Source organism: Ursus maritimus, unplaced genomic scaffold (genome assembly GCF_017311325.1).
Source record: "Ursus maritimus isolate PB19 unplaced genomic scaffold, ASM1731132v1 scaffold_34, whole genome shotgun sequence".
Taxonomy (NCBI): Eukaryota; Metazoa; Chordata; class Mammalia; order Carnivora; family Ursidae; genus Ursus; species Ursus maritimus.
In genome coordinates, this window is record NW_024426008.1 from 28793029 (window position 1) to 28813368 (window position 20340).

At 44.8% G+C, this 20340-nt stretch overlaps 2 protein-coding genes across 6 annotated transcripts in view; one reads left to right on the forward strand and one right to left on the reverse strand.

Moving 5' to 3' along the window:
- LOC103663166 (centromere protein P) overlaps window positions 1–20340 on the reverse strand; it is a 248300-nt gene that overhangs the window by 52907 nt on the left and 175053 nt on the right. The gene's annotated exons all lie outside the window — the stretch shown is intronic.
- ECM2 (extracellular matrix protein 2) overlaps window positions 1–20340 on the forward strand; it is a 33291-nt gene that overhangs the window by 3671 nt on the left and 9280 nt on the right. Inside the window, exons 2-6 of one of the 3 annotated variants that reach the window (XM_040620378.1) lie at window positions 10616–10925; window positions 12643–12831; window positions 14833–15405; window positions 17297–17412; window positions 18822–18957. In XM_040620378.1, the coding sequence (XP_040476312.1) occupies window positions 10640–10925; window positions 12643–12831; window positions 14833–15405; window positions 17297–17412; window positions 18822–18957 (1300 nt within the window). In that variant the 5' untranslated portion in view covers window positions 10616–10639. Of the gene's footprint in view, window positions 1–10615; window positions 10926–12642; window positions 12832–14832; window positions 15406–17296; window positions 17413–18821; window positions 18958–20340 lie in introns of those variants that run through there. The other 2 variants (XM_008690862.2, XM_008690863.2) reach the window with 2 other exon arrangements.

The following is a 20340-nucleotide window of genomic DNA, read 5'->3' on the forward strand; positions in this document are numbered from 1 at the left end:
AAAGTATTAGGTGGAAAGATAAGGGCTGACAAGTCTCCAAATTTAATGAACATGAGGCCATAGATTGAAGAAATGCTGTAAGTCCCTAAGAGGATAAAAACAAGAAAATCCTATCTCTGTACAATAGAGCAAAACAGCTGGAAACCAAAGCCAAAGACAACTTCTCAAAAGCAGCCAGAAAAAAAAAGCTACTTTTAAAGGAGAAATAATCAGGTTGGCAGATGACTATTCAATCAAAACTAAGGAACAAGATGTTGGAATGAAACCTTCAAAATGCTGACACAAAACACTTGTCAACCTACAATTCCGTGTCGAGCAAACACATTCTTTCAGAAAGACATAATACTGAAATCTCTTCGGATACATGGAAAAAAAGAACTGTCACCAATAGCCCTGCATTAAAGCTAAACACTAAACACTAAAAAGTGTTCTTCAGTCAGAAGGAACACAACCCTGACACAAGACTGACAGTGTGGGACAGAAGGAGCAGACACAAAAGGATAAACGACTAGGTGATTTGAAAGCAGTGGTTCTCAGCTGGGGCAGGATGAACCCCGCCGTCCCCAGGATACATCTGGTAATGTGTGAAGACATTTCTGTTTGTCATAATTGAGGGGAAGGTGCTGGTTACATCTACAGAGCAGAGGCCATGGGTCCTACTAAATATGCAAAGGCCAGCCCCCCCTCCAAAGAATTATCTAACCCCAACGTTAATAGTGCTAAGGCTGAGAGAGCCTGACCTAAGTGAACAATCATCATCATCATCATCTACTGAGGACTTAAAATATATGAAGAATTAATATGATGGACCCGGCACTTGTGCTGGGATGAGGTGACTGGAGGTGCAGCTGGCCCTTGCATCGTCCAGGAAGAGGAAAGGTACTAGTTTATATTTACATTAAGACTTGGTAAGTTGAGATGTATGTGGTAATCTCTACAAAGGGCAGAAGAGTAAAAAGTGTAAATTAGTAATAGAATAAAAACCCAGTAATCGGGGCGCCTGGGTGGCACAGCGGTTAAGCGTCTGCCTTCAGCTCAGGGCGTGATCCCGGCGTTATGGGATCGAGCCCCACATCAGGCTCCTCCACTATGAGCCTGCTTCTTCCTCTCCCACTCCCCCTGCTTGTGTTCCCTCTCTCGCTGGCTGTCTCTATCCTGTCGAATAAATAAATAAAATCTTTAAAAAAAAAAACCAATAAACAAAAAACCCAGTAATCAATTTTAAAAAGCAAGCAAGAATGAAAACAACAACAACAAAAAGAAACAACAAACAAACCACAGAACAGGCAGGACAAATAGAAAGCAAATAGTCAGAAAATAGATTTAAATCTAAACATGTCAAGTATTACATTAAATAGAAGTAGACTGAATGTTCCAATGAAAAGACAAAAATTGTCAGATTGTATTAAAAAAACTGCATATGCTAATAGAAAGTATATTGAAAATATAAGACTATAGTAAAATTGACAGTAAAATGATGCAAAAATTTTATCAAGCAGATGTGTACGGAAAGAAAGCATCTATATTACCAGACAAAATAGATCTTATGAGAAAAAGACTACTAGAGATATAAAAAGTACCTAATGATAAAAGCACAAGATATAATAATTCTAGTTTGGAATATACCTACAACATAGTCTCAAAATATATTAATAAACATGACTAAATGACTTATACATATTAAGCTAAATCAAAAAATAAACCCAAGGGTTAATAGAGTTCGAAAACAAAGGAGACTCTATTATTATATAATTTTTAAAGTGAGAATTAAAACTAAGAACAAAAAAATACTTCCAAAAGATATATATATGCAAAAGAATATTTATAATAGTGAAAAACTGGCAAATAATTTAAATATCCATCACCAAATTGTTTGTTAAATAACTAATGGAATGAAAACACAGCAGACAAACCAGATGGATTTATCTATATTGACATATATGTCCACAATTTATTAATGAGTGAAAGGAAAAATAATGGCATAAGATATAGTGAACAATTCTATTTGTTCAAATATATATGTTTGCTTATGTATAGAGGGTCACAAAAAATGGACTAGAGAGTGGAAAACTAGGGCCTGCAGGCCAAATTCTGTTCTTTTTAAACAAAGTACCACTGGAACACAGTCTTGTGCATCTGTTTACTTAGTGCCTGGAGCTACTTTGGGCTCTAACAGCAAAGCGGAGTAGTTTCAACAGACTGTCGGACCTCAAAGCCTAAATATTTACCTTCTGAATCTTGAAGAAAAAGCATGCCTACCCTTGTACCAAACTATGAGTTATGGTTAAGGCAACATATCTTTTCTGCCTTATAAACATATGCATCATTTTGAGTTTTTAAAACATATATACTACTTTAACAAATTTAAACATCTTAAGAACCGCTGATAAAAAAGATTATAAACTCTGAAGAGAGAAAACTGTGTGAACATGGCTTGTATCTTTGTTTTTTAATTTTTTAAAAAGTTTATTTAAGTAATCTCTACCCCAACATGGGGTTTGAACTCATGACCCCGAGCCGAGATCAAGAGTTGCATATTCTTCTGAATGAGCCAGCCAGGTGCCCCCACGGTTTGTATCTTTAAATCTCTTTTGGGCTTTCCTGTGGACAACAAACTGGAACCCCCCTTAGGAAGACCTTGCTGATGGCGCTGCCCGAGCACCGCAGACAGAGTCCGCCAGTAGCGGGAAGGATGCGCCGCAAGTCTGAGCCGTCCACAGCGGAGCACTGTTATAAACGGCCAGGGTTGCTAAGAAACAAAGCTTCACCTGAGGACAACAGAATACAAACTGGAAGTAGGATCAAGGAACACTCAGTTCTGGCCACAGGAGCATATGAGACTTGGAAACAGAGCAAACGAAAACAGCACCTGAGAGTTAGGAGAAAACCTTGGGAAAGAGATCACCGTATGGAAATGGTTTGTTCATAAGTTATCACTAAAAGACCCCACCTAGTTATAATTCATTCAGTTTTGCCTGAAAGCAGCATGCGACTGTCTTATTAAAAACCTCTATCTGTTCCTCTAAACCAGGGCTTCTCCATCTAGACACTTCTGAAGTGGTGGGCCCGCTGGTCCCTTGTCGCCGTGGGCGGTCCTGGGCTCTGTAAGACATCCAGCAGCACCCAGGCCCCCACACATGGGGAGTCGGGAGCGTCCCTCCCAACGGTGACTAGTGAGGAGAGTCCAGACCCTGCCAAATGTCCCCAGGGGCAAAACTGTCCCTGGCTGAGAAGCATGGCTTTCAGTGGTGGGCAGGCAAACTTGGCCTGCAAAGTATTTAGCTTTTGCAGGCCGTGTGTTAGCATCTGTTGAAGCAACCCAACCACGCCCTTTACTGGAAAAGTCGCCGAAAGTGGTACACAGATAAACGAGCGTGGCTGCTCCAGTAAAACTTTACGTATGAATACTGAAATTTTAACTTCATATGAGCTGTCATGAATTCTTCTTCTTGTTTTAAATCTTAAAACCATTTAAAAACATAAAAGCCACTTTAGCTTGTAGGCTGTATTTAAAAACAAGCAGCAGATGACTCCGTTTGGACTCCAGTCTTCAATTTCCTGACCATTGATCTAACCTGTCAACCCCACAGCCTGGTCCCCAAGGTCGCCATGATGGGACTCCACCTCTGAGGAAAGTGTGAGACCATACAACCCGCTAAGAGGTTCACACCAGCGACGATTTTGTTCATTATGGGACTTAGATGTGTGATTCCAAATAGCCACCGTCTTACCCGGACATCAAGGTGGTGAGGACTGTTGAAAATTAAAGTGCACTTATTTAAGTGTACCTGTAAAACCGTAACCACAATCAAGAAAATGAATATATCCACCATCCCCGAAAGCTCCCATGACCCTTGGTGATCTCCCACACATGCTGGACTGCCAAACCCTGTCCCTGCCTTGAGGCAACCACTGATACACTTTCCCTATAGAAGAGTTTGTGCTCGCCACAAACGGAATTGTGTGTATCTCCTTTTGTGTAAGACGTTTTTTTCAACATAATTATTCTGAGACTCACCCCCTGTTGTTGTTCCATGGTGCTCCACTGTCTGGATATATCACCATTTGTTTATCCACTAACATGCTACTGGACATTTGGACGTCTAGCACATAGCAAGCTGCCATGAACATGCACACAGAAGTCTGTGTGTGGACATTTGTTTTCATTTCTCTTGGGTGAATATCTACCAGCAGAATGGCTGGGTAAATGGTAGGTGGACACTGAACTTCTGAAGAAACTGCCAAACCGTTTTCCGGAAGTGTTCATGCGGTTTTGCACGCCCAACAGCATTGCCTGAGAACTCCAGTCACTCCACCTACTTGTCCGCACCCACTTCCAGCCGTTCCAGCAGATGTGTACTGCTATCTCACTGCGGTTTTAATCTGCATTTCCCTAATGACTAATGATTTTGAACACCGTCTCGTGCGCTTGTTTGCCATTTGTGTATCTTCTTAGGGGATGTGTGTTCAAAACGTTGGGCTTTTAAAAACTGGGTTTTCTTTTCACGATTGAATTTAAGACTTCTTTATTCTTGATACAAGTCTCTTCTTGAATATATTATTTTGCAAACATTTTTCCAAGTATGTGGCATTTTCCTATTGTTAACAGTGTCTTGAAGAGAAAAAGCTTTCAATTTTGATGAAGTCCAATTAAAAAAATATATTTCTTGTTTTTTATTGCTGTTAAATCCAAGGTCACCAGAATTTTCCCAATGTTCCCTTCTACACGTTTCACACTTTCTGCTCTTATACTCATCTATGATTGATTTTCTGTATGTACATGACTATACACTTACTCCAGTACCACGTGCTGAAAAGATCGCCCTTCCTGCATTAGATCGCTTTGGCATCACCGCTGAAAACCAACTGCCCATGCAGGTGTGGTCTCCTTCGGAACCCTCTACTCTGTCTCACTGATGGACTTGTCTATCTCAACAGCAGCATCACACTATCGGTACTGCCCACCTTTATAGTAAGTGTTGACATCAGGTAGTGCTAGCCCTCCAAATCTGTTCCTCTCTCTTCTAAAGCTGCTTTGGCTATTCTAGGCTCTTTACATTTCCATAGAAATTTTAGAATCACCTTCCCATTAAAAAAAAAAAAAAAAGCCTGCTGGAATTTTGACCAGGTTTGTGACAAATCTATAGATTAACTTTACAGAATTGAGAAATTAAACCTGACCTATATCCTGTATCATCTGACCTATATCCACTGTACGTATACCCTATATAGTTCTTTTCCCACTTACCTCAGCAACACTTCATAGTTTTCAGGGCCGCAATCTTTTTTTTTTTTTCAAGATTTTATTTATTTATTTGACAGAGAGAGAGGCAGCCAGTGAGAGAGGGAACACAAGCAGGGGGAGTGGGAGAGGAAGAAGCAGGCTCCCAGCAGAGCAGGGAGCCCGATGCGGGGCTCGATCCCAGAACGCTGGGATCAGGCCCTGAGCCGAAGGCAGACGCTTAACGACTGAGCCACCCAGGCGCCCCTCAGGGCCTCAATCTTATACATCTTTTGTCAGAAGTATCTTTAAGTATTTCACATTTTTATGCCTTTAGAGACAGTGTTGTATTTTTAATTTTCTTATTGCTGTTAGCATACAGAAATAATCCTGATTTTTGTATATTAATCTTACATACATCAATTTCTTTTCCAGTCTGGATGCATTTTGTTTCTTGGTCTTACATTACTATACTGACTAGAACATCCAATAAAATATTGACTAGAAACAGTGAGACCAGACATCCTTCATCGTTCCTGATCTTAAGGGGAAAACATTGTATTTCAAAATTAAGCACAGTGTTAGCGATAAGTTTTTTATATATGACAATTATCAGATTTAGGTTCACAGCAAGTGACAACTGACAAAACTACACTGACACATCACTAAGTCCACAAACTACATTACAGTTCACTCTTGGTGGTGTACGTTCTATGGATTTGGACAAATGTGGAACCACAGGTATCCATCTTTACAGGGTTATGCAGAGTATTCCCACTGCCCTAAAAATCCTCTGGGCTTCATCTATACATTCTTCCCCCTGGCACCAATCCCTGGCAGCAACTGACCTTTTAGTGTCTCTACAGTTTTGCCTTTTCCAGAATGTCACAGAGTTGGAATATTACAGTATTTTCAGACTGGCCTCTTTCACCTAGTAATGTGCATTTATTTCTTCCATGTCTTTTCATGGCCTAGTAGCCCATTTCTCTTTTGTGCTGAATAGTAGTCCCTTGTGTGGATGGACCACTGTTTATCCATCCACCTACTGAAGGACATCTTGGTTGTTTCCAAGTTTGTCGTAAACATCAGTGTGCAGGACTTTGTGTGGACATGTTTTCAGCTCCTTTGGGTAAATACTAAGGAGCATGACTGCTGGGTTACGTGGTAAGAGTGTGTTTTGTTTCTAAGAAACTGGCGAACTATCTTCCAAAGTGGCTGTGCCAGTCTGCATTCCCTCTAGCCATGAATGTGAGTTCCTGCTGCTCCACAACCTTCTTGGCATTTGGTGTTGTCATTGTTTTTGATTTTGGCCATTCTAATAGATGTGCAGTGGCATTGCACTGTTTTTGGTGTTTTTTTTTTGTTTGTTGTTTTTGAGAGAGAGAGAGAGAGAGAGAGCAAGTAGGAGGGAGGGGCGGATGGAGAGAGAGAAAGAATCTCAAACAGGCTCTATGCTCAGCATGGAGCCTGACTTGGGGCTTGATCTCACAACCTGGAGATCTTGACCTGAGACAAAACCAAGAGTTGGCTGCCCAACCGATGGAGCCACTCAGGCATCCCATCTCAGTGTTTTAACCTACAATCTACTATTTTTTTTTAAAGATTATTTATTTATTTATTTATTTGACAGAGATAGAGACAGCCAGCGAGAGAGGGAACACAAGCAGGGGGAGTGGGAGAGGAAGAAGCAGGCTCATAGTGGAGGAGCCTGACGTGGGGCTCGATCCCGCAATGCCGGGATCACGCCCTGAGCCGAAGGCAGATGCTTAACCGCTGTGCCACCCAGGCGCCCCTATCTGTCTACTATTTTTAAAATCAGTGCCTGAGACAGGAGAGCAGAAATTGTGGATGATGACTGTAGATTTCTCTTCTCCACAGTTCCACCTGTTCCTTCATGCTCTTTGGAAGCTGTACTATTCAGCGTATTAAGGTTTGAGACTATTTTGCCTTCGTGAAGAACAGACCCCTGTACCATTACACAATGGCTCTCTTCATGCTTGGCAATGTGCTTCTCTATCTTATCTACTTCATCTTATGTTAATATAGACACTTCTCTTGTGATTAGTGTTACCATGATACAAATTCTCCCATCCTTTTAATTTTAACCCATTTGCATCTTTATATTTAGCATGAGTTTCTTACAGGCAGCAAATAGTTGGATCGTGCTTTTAAGAAAAATCTAATCTGGGGGACACCTGGGTGGCTTAGTCAGTTAAGTGCCTGCCTTCAGCTCAGGTCATGATCCCTGCTCCGTGGGGAGCCTGCTTCTCCCTCTCCTTCTGTCTGCCGCTCCCCGTGCTTGTGCTCTCTGTCAAATAAATAAAATATAAAGAATCTAATCTGACAGCCTCTGCTTTTTATTTATTTTTATTTTTTTTAAAAGATTTTATTTATTTATTTGACAGAGATAGAGACAGCCAGCGAGAGAGGGAACACAAGCAGGGGGAGTGGGAGAGGAAGAAGCAGGCTCATAGCAGAGGAGCCTGATGTGGGGCTCGATCCCATAACGCCGGGATCACGCCCTGAGCCAAAGGCAGACGCTTAACCGCTGTACCACCCAGGCGCCCCCAGCCTCTGCTTTTTAATTGTGGCATTTAACCAATTTACACTTAATGTGATTTATATAAACACATTTTGGATTATTTTTATTATTGTATTTGATCTACATTATGGCCTTACTTGCTGTAATTCTTCTTTTGTTTAGTGGTTATCTTAGGGCTTCAAGCGTGCATCTTTAACTTATTACAGCTTATCTTCAAGTGACGTTATTCCACTTCATAGCAAAGAACCTTTCGACAGTATGTGCACACATCTCCTCCCTCCTTTATGCTTCTGTTCTCATACAATTCTACTTATGTTATAACCCCAAAATACAGTATTATTATATGAACACAATCTTTATGGACCACTTTTCCCACGCGTTTGTGTGCCTGCTAAGTTTTCTCCAGATTCCCAACTGCCCATTGGGTGCTCTGGAACACGGTCACATGATGGCATGCAGTTTGATCTTTCAGAGATGCTTGATGCTCAGTTTTGTTAAACGGGACCAGAGCAGCCATTAGTCTGGGGGGGACTGTTTCCCTTGCTGTGCCAGTGCCCTTTTGAACACTCCGCCTGATGCCCTGTGAAGTACAGGTTTCCCCCTCTGACTGGCGGGCACCCAAACTCTGGCCAGCCTTTTACAAGCCCCAGGCATTTTCCCTTTTGTTCTTTACAGTAGTTCTTTCTGCCGTGTCAAGAAGTTTCACTCACACAGACAGGCTAATCAGGACTCAGCTGAAGACTTGAGGTCTCTGGAAGGCTTTGCAGGGCAGCTCTCCTCTCTGCCCTGCAAACGTTCCCCTCCCTGGAATCCCAAGGGATTTTCAACTCAGGGAAATCAGAACTCTGGCAGAGTCCCCTGCCTGAGCGGCAGCGTGGAAAAAAACGGACTCAGGCTGCGTGTGAGACCAGTCACAGGGCTCACCTTGGACTTACCTCTCCCCCGCCCCGGGATCAAGGTCTTGAGCTACTTCATGCCTAAGGTTTGAAAAAAATGCAGCTTCATGTTTTTGTCCTAATTTCAAGTAATCTCGGGTGGGGGCTCTGTTACTCCATTTTGGCTAGAAGCAGAAGTCAGATTTGAGTTTTTCACAAAACTGCTATAATGGCTGTTGGGTTTTCTATGAAGTGACCATGCACTGACTTCGAGCTTCTCCAGGAGTTGCTGCTCCTTGGAGCCACTCTGGTCACTAACTGTGTAACTGGAGGGAATGTCAGCCACAGGGAAGGCAACCCCACAGGGAGTGCTCAAGTTCTGGGCCTTCTGGTGATGTACACACGGGAGAATGTCAAAAATAGGTCTGTAAGTGACATCTGTACTTAGGCGAAGACCCATGGTGGCAACCCTGTGTTTGCGACAACCACTGTGAGTTTCTGCTGACAGAAGTCACAGTATTTGGCTAGACTGACAATGATCACCCCCAGGTCCTACACATTTGGGGGGTGAGCCCTGTGGCATGAGGAGGGCCTCGCCTCACCCCCCCAGTACATGATTTTCTATTCAGATGCCCTTTGGGTTTCCTACAAGCTGCCCACAGGTTTCGAAGCAGACCTGTACTGTAGTAGCATCTGACGTCAGTAGAGCACTTTATTTCATGCAGAAAGGTTGAACACCATGCTTACAGGGTCTCTTGTCTATTTCCTAAGGTCCCAGCAAGATTGCCAGGTTCACAGTCTACAGCCACGTTTTTGGCCCTTTGAGCTTTCAAAATCCCTCCTTTGCAGCTTGGAATTTTAAAATTCTGTACATAGCATCAATTTAAACCTTTACCATTCCTTCCAGGGTGATGTTTTCTGAAATGTAACAGTTTTGTTCTGACAGAGGTGAGCAAAGCAGTCTGTGAGGAGTGGGGTAAATCTCATCACCAAGTCAGGCTCCCACTGTAGCCGATGATCCTGGGTCCTCAGCATCCCTGAGGTTTCAGATTCTCCCCCACACACCCTGGCTCCATCTTGGGGTACTGAAAGCAAGGGACCCTGAATGAAGAACAGAGGGGACAGACAGATGCCAGGCAGGGGCAAGGAGGAGACACAGGCTCTCAGCTTAGAGGGCAATGGATGCCACAAAGACCTTCCTTGCAGGGCTAACCACAGGCCAAAGTGTGTGGCCAGGTGAATCCTTCAACCAGCCCCTACAATCAATCACCTTGTGGAGGGTTTCTCTTTACTTTCTGTGCTACCTGACTTTATAGGGCCTGGACAAACGTGTCTGATCACAGTGCCACAATCACACGTAGTCTTTATCACCAGGACGACAAGTATTCATTTCTCCGATGCCTTTTTCACCTTTACAGCATTGCTGTTATTTTTATCAGGCACAGTCACGCCCCCCTCTCTCCCAAAAAAGACCATTCGAAAGCCAGAGGATAGAAGAACCAAATAGCAGAGACAGGGCCATGCGTGGCCTGAGTCAGAGGATGACCTGGCGCACAGGTAGAGCGATCCCGGGGATCCTCCGAGGACACAGCACAGCAGTCTGGAGAGGGCTCAGCCAGCCACGGCTTAGAGGCCGACCGAGTCCAGCAAACCGTTTCATCGCTGGGGCTTTCCCGGTACACCCGTTTGTACACCACGGTCTGTGTGACTGGTAAAGCCTAGAATATTTAATATCCGGTTTTTCATAGAAAAACTTGGCTCATGCCTGTTCTGGGGATGAAGATATTAAAAGTTCTTTGATTCTGACAGAAGAATTCCACATTCTCATTTGGCAATAACACAACAGCATACAGCCCACATATGATATGTGTCATTTCTCCACAATGCTGTTGAGGCATACAAGCAATAATACGCCAATTTTCAAAGGTAAAACTTAGGCACCACTAAATCCAAAATTCTGCTTCTTTCTCACTCTAGAAATCGGATGGTGAAAAAGCAAGCATGAAGTTTGCAGGTTTGCTTTGTTTCCTTCTGCTTATCATTTTTCAAATTGATTTTGGACAAAATGAAGAAACACCCAGGAAGCATCGGAGGAAGGTATACTACAGGAGACCGAGGAAAAGCTCTTTGCCCGCCCACAGACCCAGTGGGCAGCTGGGCGTCCAGCAGGCGATGGTCACACCAGCAGCAACAATTCCCGTGCTTAACTTGGATTACAGCACAGAGGAAAAGTCTGACTCCTTTCTAAGTTTGCTGGGAGTAGAATCAAGTTATAATGTGTTACCAGGTAAGAAACCAGTAAGAGAAAGATGGGGACAAAAACAGAACCTCCATGAAGATAATTTTCCAAAGTTTTTCTTCAAGTTATTATATATATTATTATTAATATATTTTAAGTTATATTTTCAAGTTAATATATATTAAATATATTTTTCAAGTTACTACAATACCAAGATATACTACTATGTCTTTTGGTTTAGTCTACAATGATGAGTTTTGAAATAATTTAAATTTTCATTTATAGAATGTAATTATAATACAAAATTATTGGAAAACAAAAAAATAATTAGCTATCCCACAACTATATTTATAAAACCATAGTTACTATTGTGGTTTATTAATTTCTAGTCTGTTTCCTATACTGTGTATTTCAAATAATTGGATTCATAATATAGATAATATACATATTAGGTTGTAACCTGCTTTTTCATTTATAATGATACATCATCTGGGATACAGAAACAAATTATTCAGATGATTCTATGAATATATGACTATTAACTATTTTCAACCAAAAAAAATTTTTTTTAAAGATTTTATTTATTTGACAGAGAGAGGCAGCCAGCGAGAGAGGGAACACAGGCAGGGGGAGTGGGAGAGGAAGAAGCAGTTTCCCAGCGGAGAAGTCTGACGTGGGGCTCGATCCCAGGACCCTGGGATCACGCCCTGAGCCGAAGGCAGACGCTTAACGACGAGCCACCCAGGCGCCCCTCAACCAAAATTTTTTCAACCACAGTGGCATTAAGCCACTGAATTTATTTTATGCAGACAAACTACTTGGTAGGCCCAGGTGGTGAGGGGAGGGGGGTAAGGGAGGAAACGAATGTGAGAGCCCACCTCAGGGTGGAATGTGCGGACAGTGACTCATCAGACAAAGGACAGGCGTCACAAACGACACTGGGTCAGAAGGACAGCATGTCCTCTGACACTGCAACCAAGTAGGCTGTGTATGGCCGCCTTGGTGGACACACTCACCTACATGTCTACGACCCTGTACATAGAGTAATGGAGATACTTCGAACACACTTTACAAGGACGGCACTGACGACATGTGAGCTAGTGTTCAGTAACATGGTAACTCTAAAGACAGGGTCAGGTCGGTTGCAATGTCTGGCTCTGCCTCCCCCGTCCACACACTGATAAGGGTGAGACGTGGGCTCATCATCAGTGCCCTTCCTGCTCTCTGCTTTCTGGCTCCTGATGGAACCACACTGCTGTCTCTCTTCTGAATTTATGGCCGTATCATTTGCTTTGCTCAATGTAATGAGACACTCTGAGGGCTCATGTGGGATTTGCAACCTTCCGCCCCTCTGCTTTGGCCATCAGGCAGCCTGCTTGGAGATGCAGAAGCCTGCTGACTGTCCCTGTGACTATCACAAGCACAGCCCCTGTGTGCCCACATTGGACACATGGCATAGAGAAGAAATCACTGAGACTTGGGGGTGGGTTGTTCCTGCCGTGTGACTTAGTCACCCCAAGAGATACGGTACGGAGGCGCAGCTCAGAGTCAAGTTACCAGGAGGAGGTCAGTGTCAGAGGCTGAGAGCAGAGCACAAGGAATCTGCCCTGGGGTCACGTCTCTGGGGTCCATGTACCCCACGCATGAACGGACACAGAATGACACTCTTGTGTGATTCTGCCAGTTCGACTTCGCACTGTGCTCACTGTCATTCACAGGCTGACGGCCACACAAGGAATGTAATACGCCCCTGCTTCTCTTCTAGGAAAGAAGGGACACTGTCTGGTAAACGGGATGACCATGTACAACCGAGCTGTGTGGTCTCCTGAGCCATGCACTACCTGCCTCTGCTCCAATGGAAGAGTGCTTTGTGACGAGACTATGTGCCACCCTCTGACGTGCCCCCACACAGTCACGCCGGAGGGAGAGTGCTGCCCGGTCTGCTCTGACGCTGGTACAGTATTTAGCCAAAACACAGTATCCCATGTGACTTAGTCTTCAACTTCCATTGTTTTTATTTTGTTACTACCTTAAGTTTTAAATTATGGTAAACGGTCATCAAGGTACTTAGAATATTGGCACAGTGATAACAAACATAGAAGTTATTGGGGAAGATGGATGGTAGGGGCAGAAATAAAAGATCTTGGCTTCGTAGTTCCAGCTGTATCAGAATGAGACACTTGGAGCAGACCACACTGAGCACTGACGCTCGCTTTAGAGAAGCGGTGACGGAATCTACGGAGCCAACAGTCCCCCAGTGTCGTGTGAGGAAAGAGCTCTGCTTAGCTCCTCGCGAGGAGTAGCTCCCTTAATCCAACTCAGTGTGGGCACAGTTAAGACCACAAAGAAGACGAAGAACTCCTGATGAACAACGGGAGAGGGGTCTGCATCTAGAGAGAAGAAAGCCCAGTGCCCCAGCCTACCTGCACTCATTACTGCTTGGGAAATCTGGGGAAATGCAGGAGCGTGGCCCTGGAGCAATGTCTGTCTCTCGTGGGCACTGATTCCTGCAGGAAGGTCATGCCACGGGGCCTGCTGAACGTTCCCCACCCTGCTTTCGCGGCTCACACCTGAGGGACAGCTGACTCTTGAGAGGGAGGCCTAGTCAGCACCTTCTAAAATAGATACACACGTGGTAAATAATTTGATGGGAAGAAACAGAGACAGTTTCTCTTGTCTAACATTAGACAGATTGTTTTCCATGCACACAGGATAGTCTCAGGGTGGGTGCCCACGACTTTAGAATGTTGAGGAATTGCATTTTGGTTTATACAACCTATTATTTTACTAAGGTATTATGCCTTTAAAAAATGTTAGCAAATACACAGGCAAGATTCAGAAATTATCAGACATTTTTCAAAGGACTTGTAATAATCTTGAAAAGCTGTGGTTATTTTGGAAAAATAAACTTGGATGTACAGGGAGGATTTAAAATATTTCAATGTGATAGCTTTAGCTTCCTTTCCCTAATACTTTCCTATTTTCGTTTTGCATGTTCTGCCAGGGATAGGAAAAAATAACTCACTGACTTTATAATATATACTGGATTGAAATCTCAAGTAATTCCTTCAAATAGTTACATTTTCTGAGTTCATTTTCTGGGTGATTTAGATACAGCATTAAATAAAAGCAGGGCCACAACTCAGGAAATCTGCCAGTACCAGAGCTAGACCTCACTTCTGCCAGAGCTGCGGTCACTGTCAGGCTCTCCCCAACTTCTGCTAAATACACACGCAGTGAACGCCTGCCACTGGCCGTTCCGCTCCCATCATCCTGGGACAACGGAAAGTCCTGTCATGCACGCCTCTGGCTTAAAACAGCATCATCGGAATCCAGGAGGCCTCCCATAAGTGTCAAGCAGTAAAAATTTAAGTTGAGAGGCTGGGAAGGAGAAAGAGGAGAACTTTCTATAATCCTGAATTTCAGAAGATGCTTTCAGGCCTATGGGGCTGAAAGAAAATCAGACAAAAATAATAATAAATCTACAAAAAAAAGCCAGTTTCACTGCCACAAGCAAGTAAAATACGTGTTTCATTTTTTTTATGTTTGATGGTGCAGATTCTTACATTATCAGTCACCCCGATTAACTGAACAGTATCTATTATAAAGGTCACACCTCATCATACTGCAATCTCACACAGGACTGCTTACCATTTTGCATCATGTGGCAATATTATTCCCTCTTTATTACCAGGTAGCAAGATATTTTAGTAAAAATAAATACTAAGGCCACAGGAAAAAACAAAAATTGCTTAAAACAAATCACATAAATCTTATAAAACAGAAATAAAATTACTTTTAAAACTACTCAAGCAAAAATTCCAAGATGCATTTCACATTTAAATTGCACTCAAATACCTGGAGGGAATAATATTTACTAACCTCACTTTCACTATGATTTTTCTTTTTACTAACGTTACACCTCGCCCCTGCCGTATCTTCCCCGCGCGGCCAGCAGCCTCCCGTCCGCTGCTCAGTGGTACAGCATTAAGTGATAGAAGTGAATTTTCTGGTGATTCTTCAGAACAAAGAGAACCTACCAACTCACGTCGCAAGCAACTGCCACCTGGTCGGGTGGAAATGGACCAAGTGTTGCAAAAAGAGGAACTTCAATTTGAGGAGGAAGAAGAAAGTAAAGAAGATGAAAATGAGCAAAAGAAACAGACCCCTGGACCTGGAGAGCAGGGGAGACCTCTCAGTGAGGGGTGGAGCAGAGGAGGGGCAGATGAGAGACCCCGAGCAGAGGGGAGGCGAGCCCATCAACAAGGACACCCAGCAAGGGAGGAGGACGAGGACGAGGAGGCAGAGGAGGCAGAGGAGGACGAGGAGGAGGAGGAGGAGGAGGGCACCCTCAGAGGAGATGTGTTCAGGGTGCCCTCCAGACCCCTGGTGCCCCCTCCTCGCAGGGGCATGCCACCTCTGCCCAGCGGATGCTCCCTGTCCTACAGAACCATCAGCTGCATCAGCGCCGGCCTCACACAGATACCACTGCTAACAGCACCAGAGATAACAAGCCTGGAGCTCATTGGTAAGAGATGTGGACGTCTGTTCTGTTTTGTGCTTTACAAGTAAGTAACTCTCCTTGCCTTGTGAATGTCATATTTTAATTTCATAATAGAAGTTGATCCTAAACAGACTAACTTCACAATCTATAATCATATACATAAACTTTGTAGGAGAAATAGCATGGTTAGGTATAAAGCCAATTTCTCCAAACCAAATCATGATTTCCCACTGACTTTTTCCCTAAAGTCAGCTTCAGTGAGGTATAACTGACATTCAGTAAAACTTATTTTTAGCATGCTCTTCTCTGAGCGTTGACAGACGTGTATAGTTGCATCACTACCCCCACAGCCAGGATACAGAATGTTTCCATCACCTCCCCACGTTCCCTCCTGCCCCTCCTTCTACCAGCCCTGGTCTCTGCTGAGGTGATGGGCCTCCAGGGTTTGGCCGTTCATGGTATGTCACCGAAGTAGGGTCACCCAGTGCAGAGTCTTTCCAGTTGGGCTTCTTGTGCTTGCCACGATGCCGTGGAGGGTCATCCGGGATGCTGCACTCATCTAGCAGGCCCTCTGCTCACCGCTGAGTGGCGTGTGCTCATGCCGATGGACCACAGGTGCCTGGTGATCCTGAAGGGCACCTGGGTTGCTTCTAGTTTGGGGCAACTGTACATACAGTTCTACAAATATCCATATACAGAGGTTTGTGTGGACCTAGTTTTCTGTTCATTAAGGTGCACGCCCAGGAGTGGAAATGCTGAATGACAGAGTAAAGGTGCATTTAGCTCCATAGGAAACCATCCCCCAGTTCCCAAAGGTGGCTGCAGCTTTCTGCTAGACGCTGCTCTGCCTCCTGTCACTTATCTTCCCCTCACTTCAGCCATTCTGGTAGGTATGGAATGGTCCAGTCCTCCTCGCCATGTTCTTATGAGGCCACTGGAAGGGTTCTGAGTGGAGGAACGGCAGGACCAGGTGTGTGTGTGTGAGGCTGGCTCACGGGGACCCTGCGTGTGCATCCATCTGGGAGATAAAACCCACACCCCAGGACGACCTGAAGACACAGGGCTGAGAGAATCTGAATGGGGTTTCAGGCATGTCGCAGGGGCAATCACAGAAATAATATCAGAGAAATAATAAATAAATGACCTTATAAATACACACTCAATAGGCCAAGTCTGACGCCTTGGTTCAGGACGGCCAGTCTGTGCTAGGACACCACGTTCACATGACCCCGTAGGGAAGTCTCATGCTCAGAGGCCTACACCCCAGCAATGTCCCCTCTGCCACAGCCGGTGTGTCAGCTGTGCCCTGTTCAGTCACACTACCGTGGTTTTGAGATGGTCACCATATGGTGTCTATAGCACTCACTATTTCTGGTGAGCTTACGTTGTGGGTTTAAAAGCATCAACTACTGCACTTAACCAAATGTGAAAACAAAATCCCATAAATTTAAAGCATGTAGGAAGTTGTTCAGATGGAAGCCACACAATTATAACACCTGAGCTCCTGGTTTAGAGAAGGAAATTTCAGAAGGGTAGGTGATAGGACAGGATTTCTGGTCCAGGGTCTAGGACATGTCAATGGGAAAACCAGTTTCTATGTAAGCTTCCGGAAACACATCTCTGTTATAAAATGCATACTGCTAACAGAATTGTCTAGTGAACCACATTCTAGCTGTTCTCACAGCAGCTTCACCTGAAACAGGACGGCCTCGAGCACAGCTAGTCCTTCAAGTAGAGGTTCTGGCCCCAGGCTGGTGTTTCCTGCACATGCATTTGCTTATACAGATGCTGTCCTAGTTATGAGTATTGCTTTCTCCTCTGGGTAGAGCTTCCTTGCTATCTATGTATGTTCATGAACACACGTATGTTCCCGTGTGTGCATGGGGGCCCAAACTGCAACTGCTGTGTTTTCTAGGCAATTCCATCACTGACATTCCTGACGGAGCATTCAATGGACTGCCAAATTTGGAAAGGCTCGATCTGAGCAACAACAACATCACCTCCCCAGGCACAGGTCCAAAAGCATTCAAGGTAAAGATACGCTCGGCGTGAGGAAGCATCCCCTTGGACAGTTCTGTGCTGGCGGCAGGGCAGGGAGAGAAAGGGACAGTCTGTAGCCTCCTCCTAAGTCAAGAAAGTTTCCCCTCTGACGTTCCTAAACTCTTCAAGTTTTACCTTGATTCCAGTCTGTTGTTTTACGTGATTCTAGCTTGTTTTTCTAGCTTTACCCTTACAGCACCTACAACAGCAAAATGACAAAACCAATGTTTGAACTTATGGAGCAGTTTCTCCCCAAGCAGCTGAAAATATGTTGAAATATGTGGGCTCTTAGTACATGAGGTATTTCCAGGAATAAAGGAGAGCTTATCTGGAAACTCTTGTTAACATTTTCAGGCCAGAAAGAGCTTCGTTATTTTGTGCCGAGGGCAAGACCTGATGATCATGTGAGCAGGAGGGGTTCTGGAAACACAAGCGGACTCAGATGAAAACTAGCACAGGGAATGGTGGGGAAGACAAGGGAGAGAGAGGCAGCAAACAGCATAGAATAAGCCCCTGCAAGACTTGGGTGTGACTAAAATATTTTCTAAAAAGCAGAAAAGACGACAGGATCAAGGAGTTTCAGAGAAGCAAAGGTAGAAGCAAGAAAGGAAGGGTCTGGGTGTGTAAACAAACACACTCGTGTGTCCTTTTGAGAAGCCCACTGAAACCTACTACATCCCACTAGGCCAAACTTTACCCCTGCATTCAAGTCGCAGACGTGTCCTTGTCATACGACAGCTGGGACTCACGCATTTCCTGTGTTTGATCAGAAAGAAAGACACACAGGAGAGTGTCTCCTTTTCTTGTTTTGGGATCCCCTGTCCCATTCCCAAGTCTGATTCAGTGCCTGAGGTGAATCATCTGTGCAGCGCTCCAGTCTGGTGGGGCAGGCGTTCGGGCCGAGGAGCACACAGCTGCAAACGTGGGCGTGCTTCCACCAGTCAGACTGTGCGGATGCCACAGAGGAACAGCGAGTGGTATTTGCAGCACGCCATTCTGAAGCGGTTCCGCAATCATCAGTGCTCTTTTAGGGCCGTTTCTACTAGTCTAATGACAAAACTGAGGTGTACACGTACACGGTAAGGATTCAAACTGCTGATTTCATTGCCAGCATCCATGACACATTCAGATTCTGCAGTAGCCTTCTGTCTACTGCTGAGAAGGTGGACGCCTAAGATCTAGCAAAATAGGAGCGGTCCAGTGGTGACAGGAGCTTTCTCTCGCTCAGTAAAGCCGCAGCAGGGAAATGGGGGAGCGGCGGGAGAACATGCAGCTTCCCATGGGCCCAAGTCAGAGCACGCAGGTTTGTAAGGTTAAGTCACGACTGCACTTTGACCCCTGAAGATGCACGATGTGTCTGTGACCATGTGAAAAGGTAATTTTGAGATTTGCTTTTCAAGGTTCTGAAGAAGCTAATTCGCCTGAATATGGATGGAAACAATCTGGCAGAGATTCCTTCAGAACTACCGTCTGCATTAGAAGAACTTAAGATCAACGAGAACAGACTGCAGGCGATCAATGAAGAAAGCTTATCAGGTATTTAACTTTTAGTTCATATGTGTCCTATTCTAGCCTTTCTTCTGCGGTCGTGTGGGAGCTTTATGGGCACTACAGCCATACGGAGAGCTGGCGAGTTTTTTAGGCCACTTTACCCTTTAAGTTCATGAAATTTATTTTCTCCTTTTGTGGTTGACTCTGGACCAAACTGAACTGAAGCTGTCATATCGTGAACTAGGCACAAAAGATGCAGCACTACGTTAGCTTTTCCTAAACACTAGCCAGGGTCTGTGGTGGGATTACATCTCCTTCCAGAGACAGCTAATGTTTCCTTCCCCGTTCCCAGCAGTCTAGCAGCGCCTGAGGCGCGGTGTCCAATACTTTCTACCTATTTGATTTGAAATATTTTTATGTTAATGTCGATAACTCAAGCCTAAAAAGGAATTAAACCATTTCATTATTTGCTTTTCACTCCGAAAAAACTTCATAGGAACAAAACACTTCTGGTGATGGGAAAAAACACAATACCACCAAGAATTGCCAAGTCTGAAAATTACAGAGTTATGGAAATATTCTATTTCCAGATGGACTGCAGGGTACACATGAAAAACATCAACAAACACAAATGGTGATGGGCTTTGTCATATGGAAAAGACATCAGAAAGTCTTTTTTAACTGCCAGGGGAAGCAGGGCCAAAGGAACATGTAGACCAGCGCCCTAGTGGGCTGCATGTGAACCGCACGTGAGGTCACCTTTCTGGCTGCATTCTCAAGATGACGTGTTACACAACAGAAGCCCCTACTCGGAAGGTGTGCGCACACATTCCTGGCAGCTGCTTCTCCACACACTCCCTCCCTCCCTCCCCTGCTGTCCCCCACAGTCCAAGCACCATGGAGGCTTTGGCCATGAGGAGGGGCTCAGGTCACTGTGCCAGAGAGCCTCGACACTGTGCTGAGCCCACTGCCTGGAGGGTCGAGCAGCTGGCAGCAGGCAAGGTGCACCCGCGCGCAGCTGCCACCACTGCTGGGACGCTGCTCTTTCTGCACGGAAGCCCCTGGCTTGGCCCTCAGGGGCCTGCTGCTCTCCCTGTGCTTTTGTGACAGGTCTTCACACATGACCCTTCACGTTACAGACAGTCCCAGACAAGTGGGGAGGAAGGGAGCTCCAGGGAGAGAAACAGCATGCGCAAAGGTGTGCAGAAACAGGAGGATCCCGATGCTGCGGGCAGTGCTCATGGCTGGCCCCCACTCTGGGCACGCAGGGACCACGCTCTCCCGTGTCCATGACCTGCCATGTTGCTCCCCGCCCCACAATGGGAAGGACTTCCTACCAGCTTCCTGCGTATAAACCCTTGTTCTACTGCATCTGACCTACAGCTTCTCTAGCTCCGCCCTGTCTCCTGTCACATACGAGAGCACACT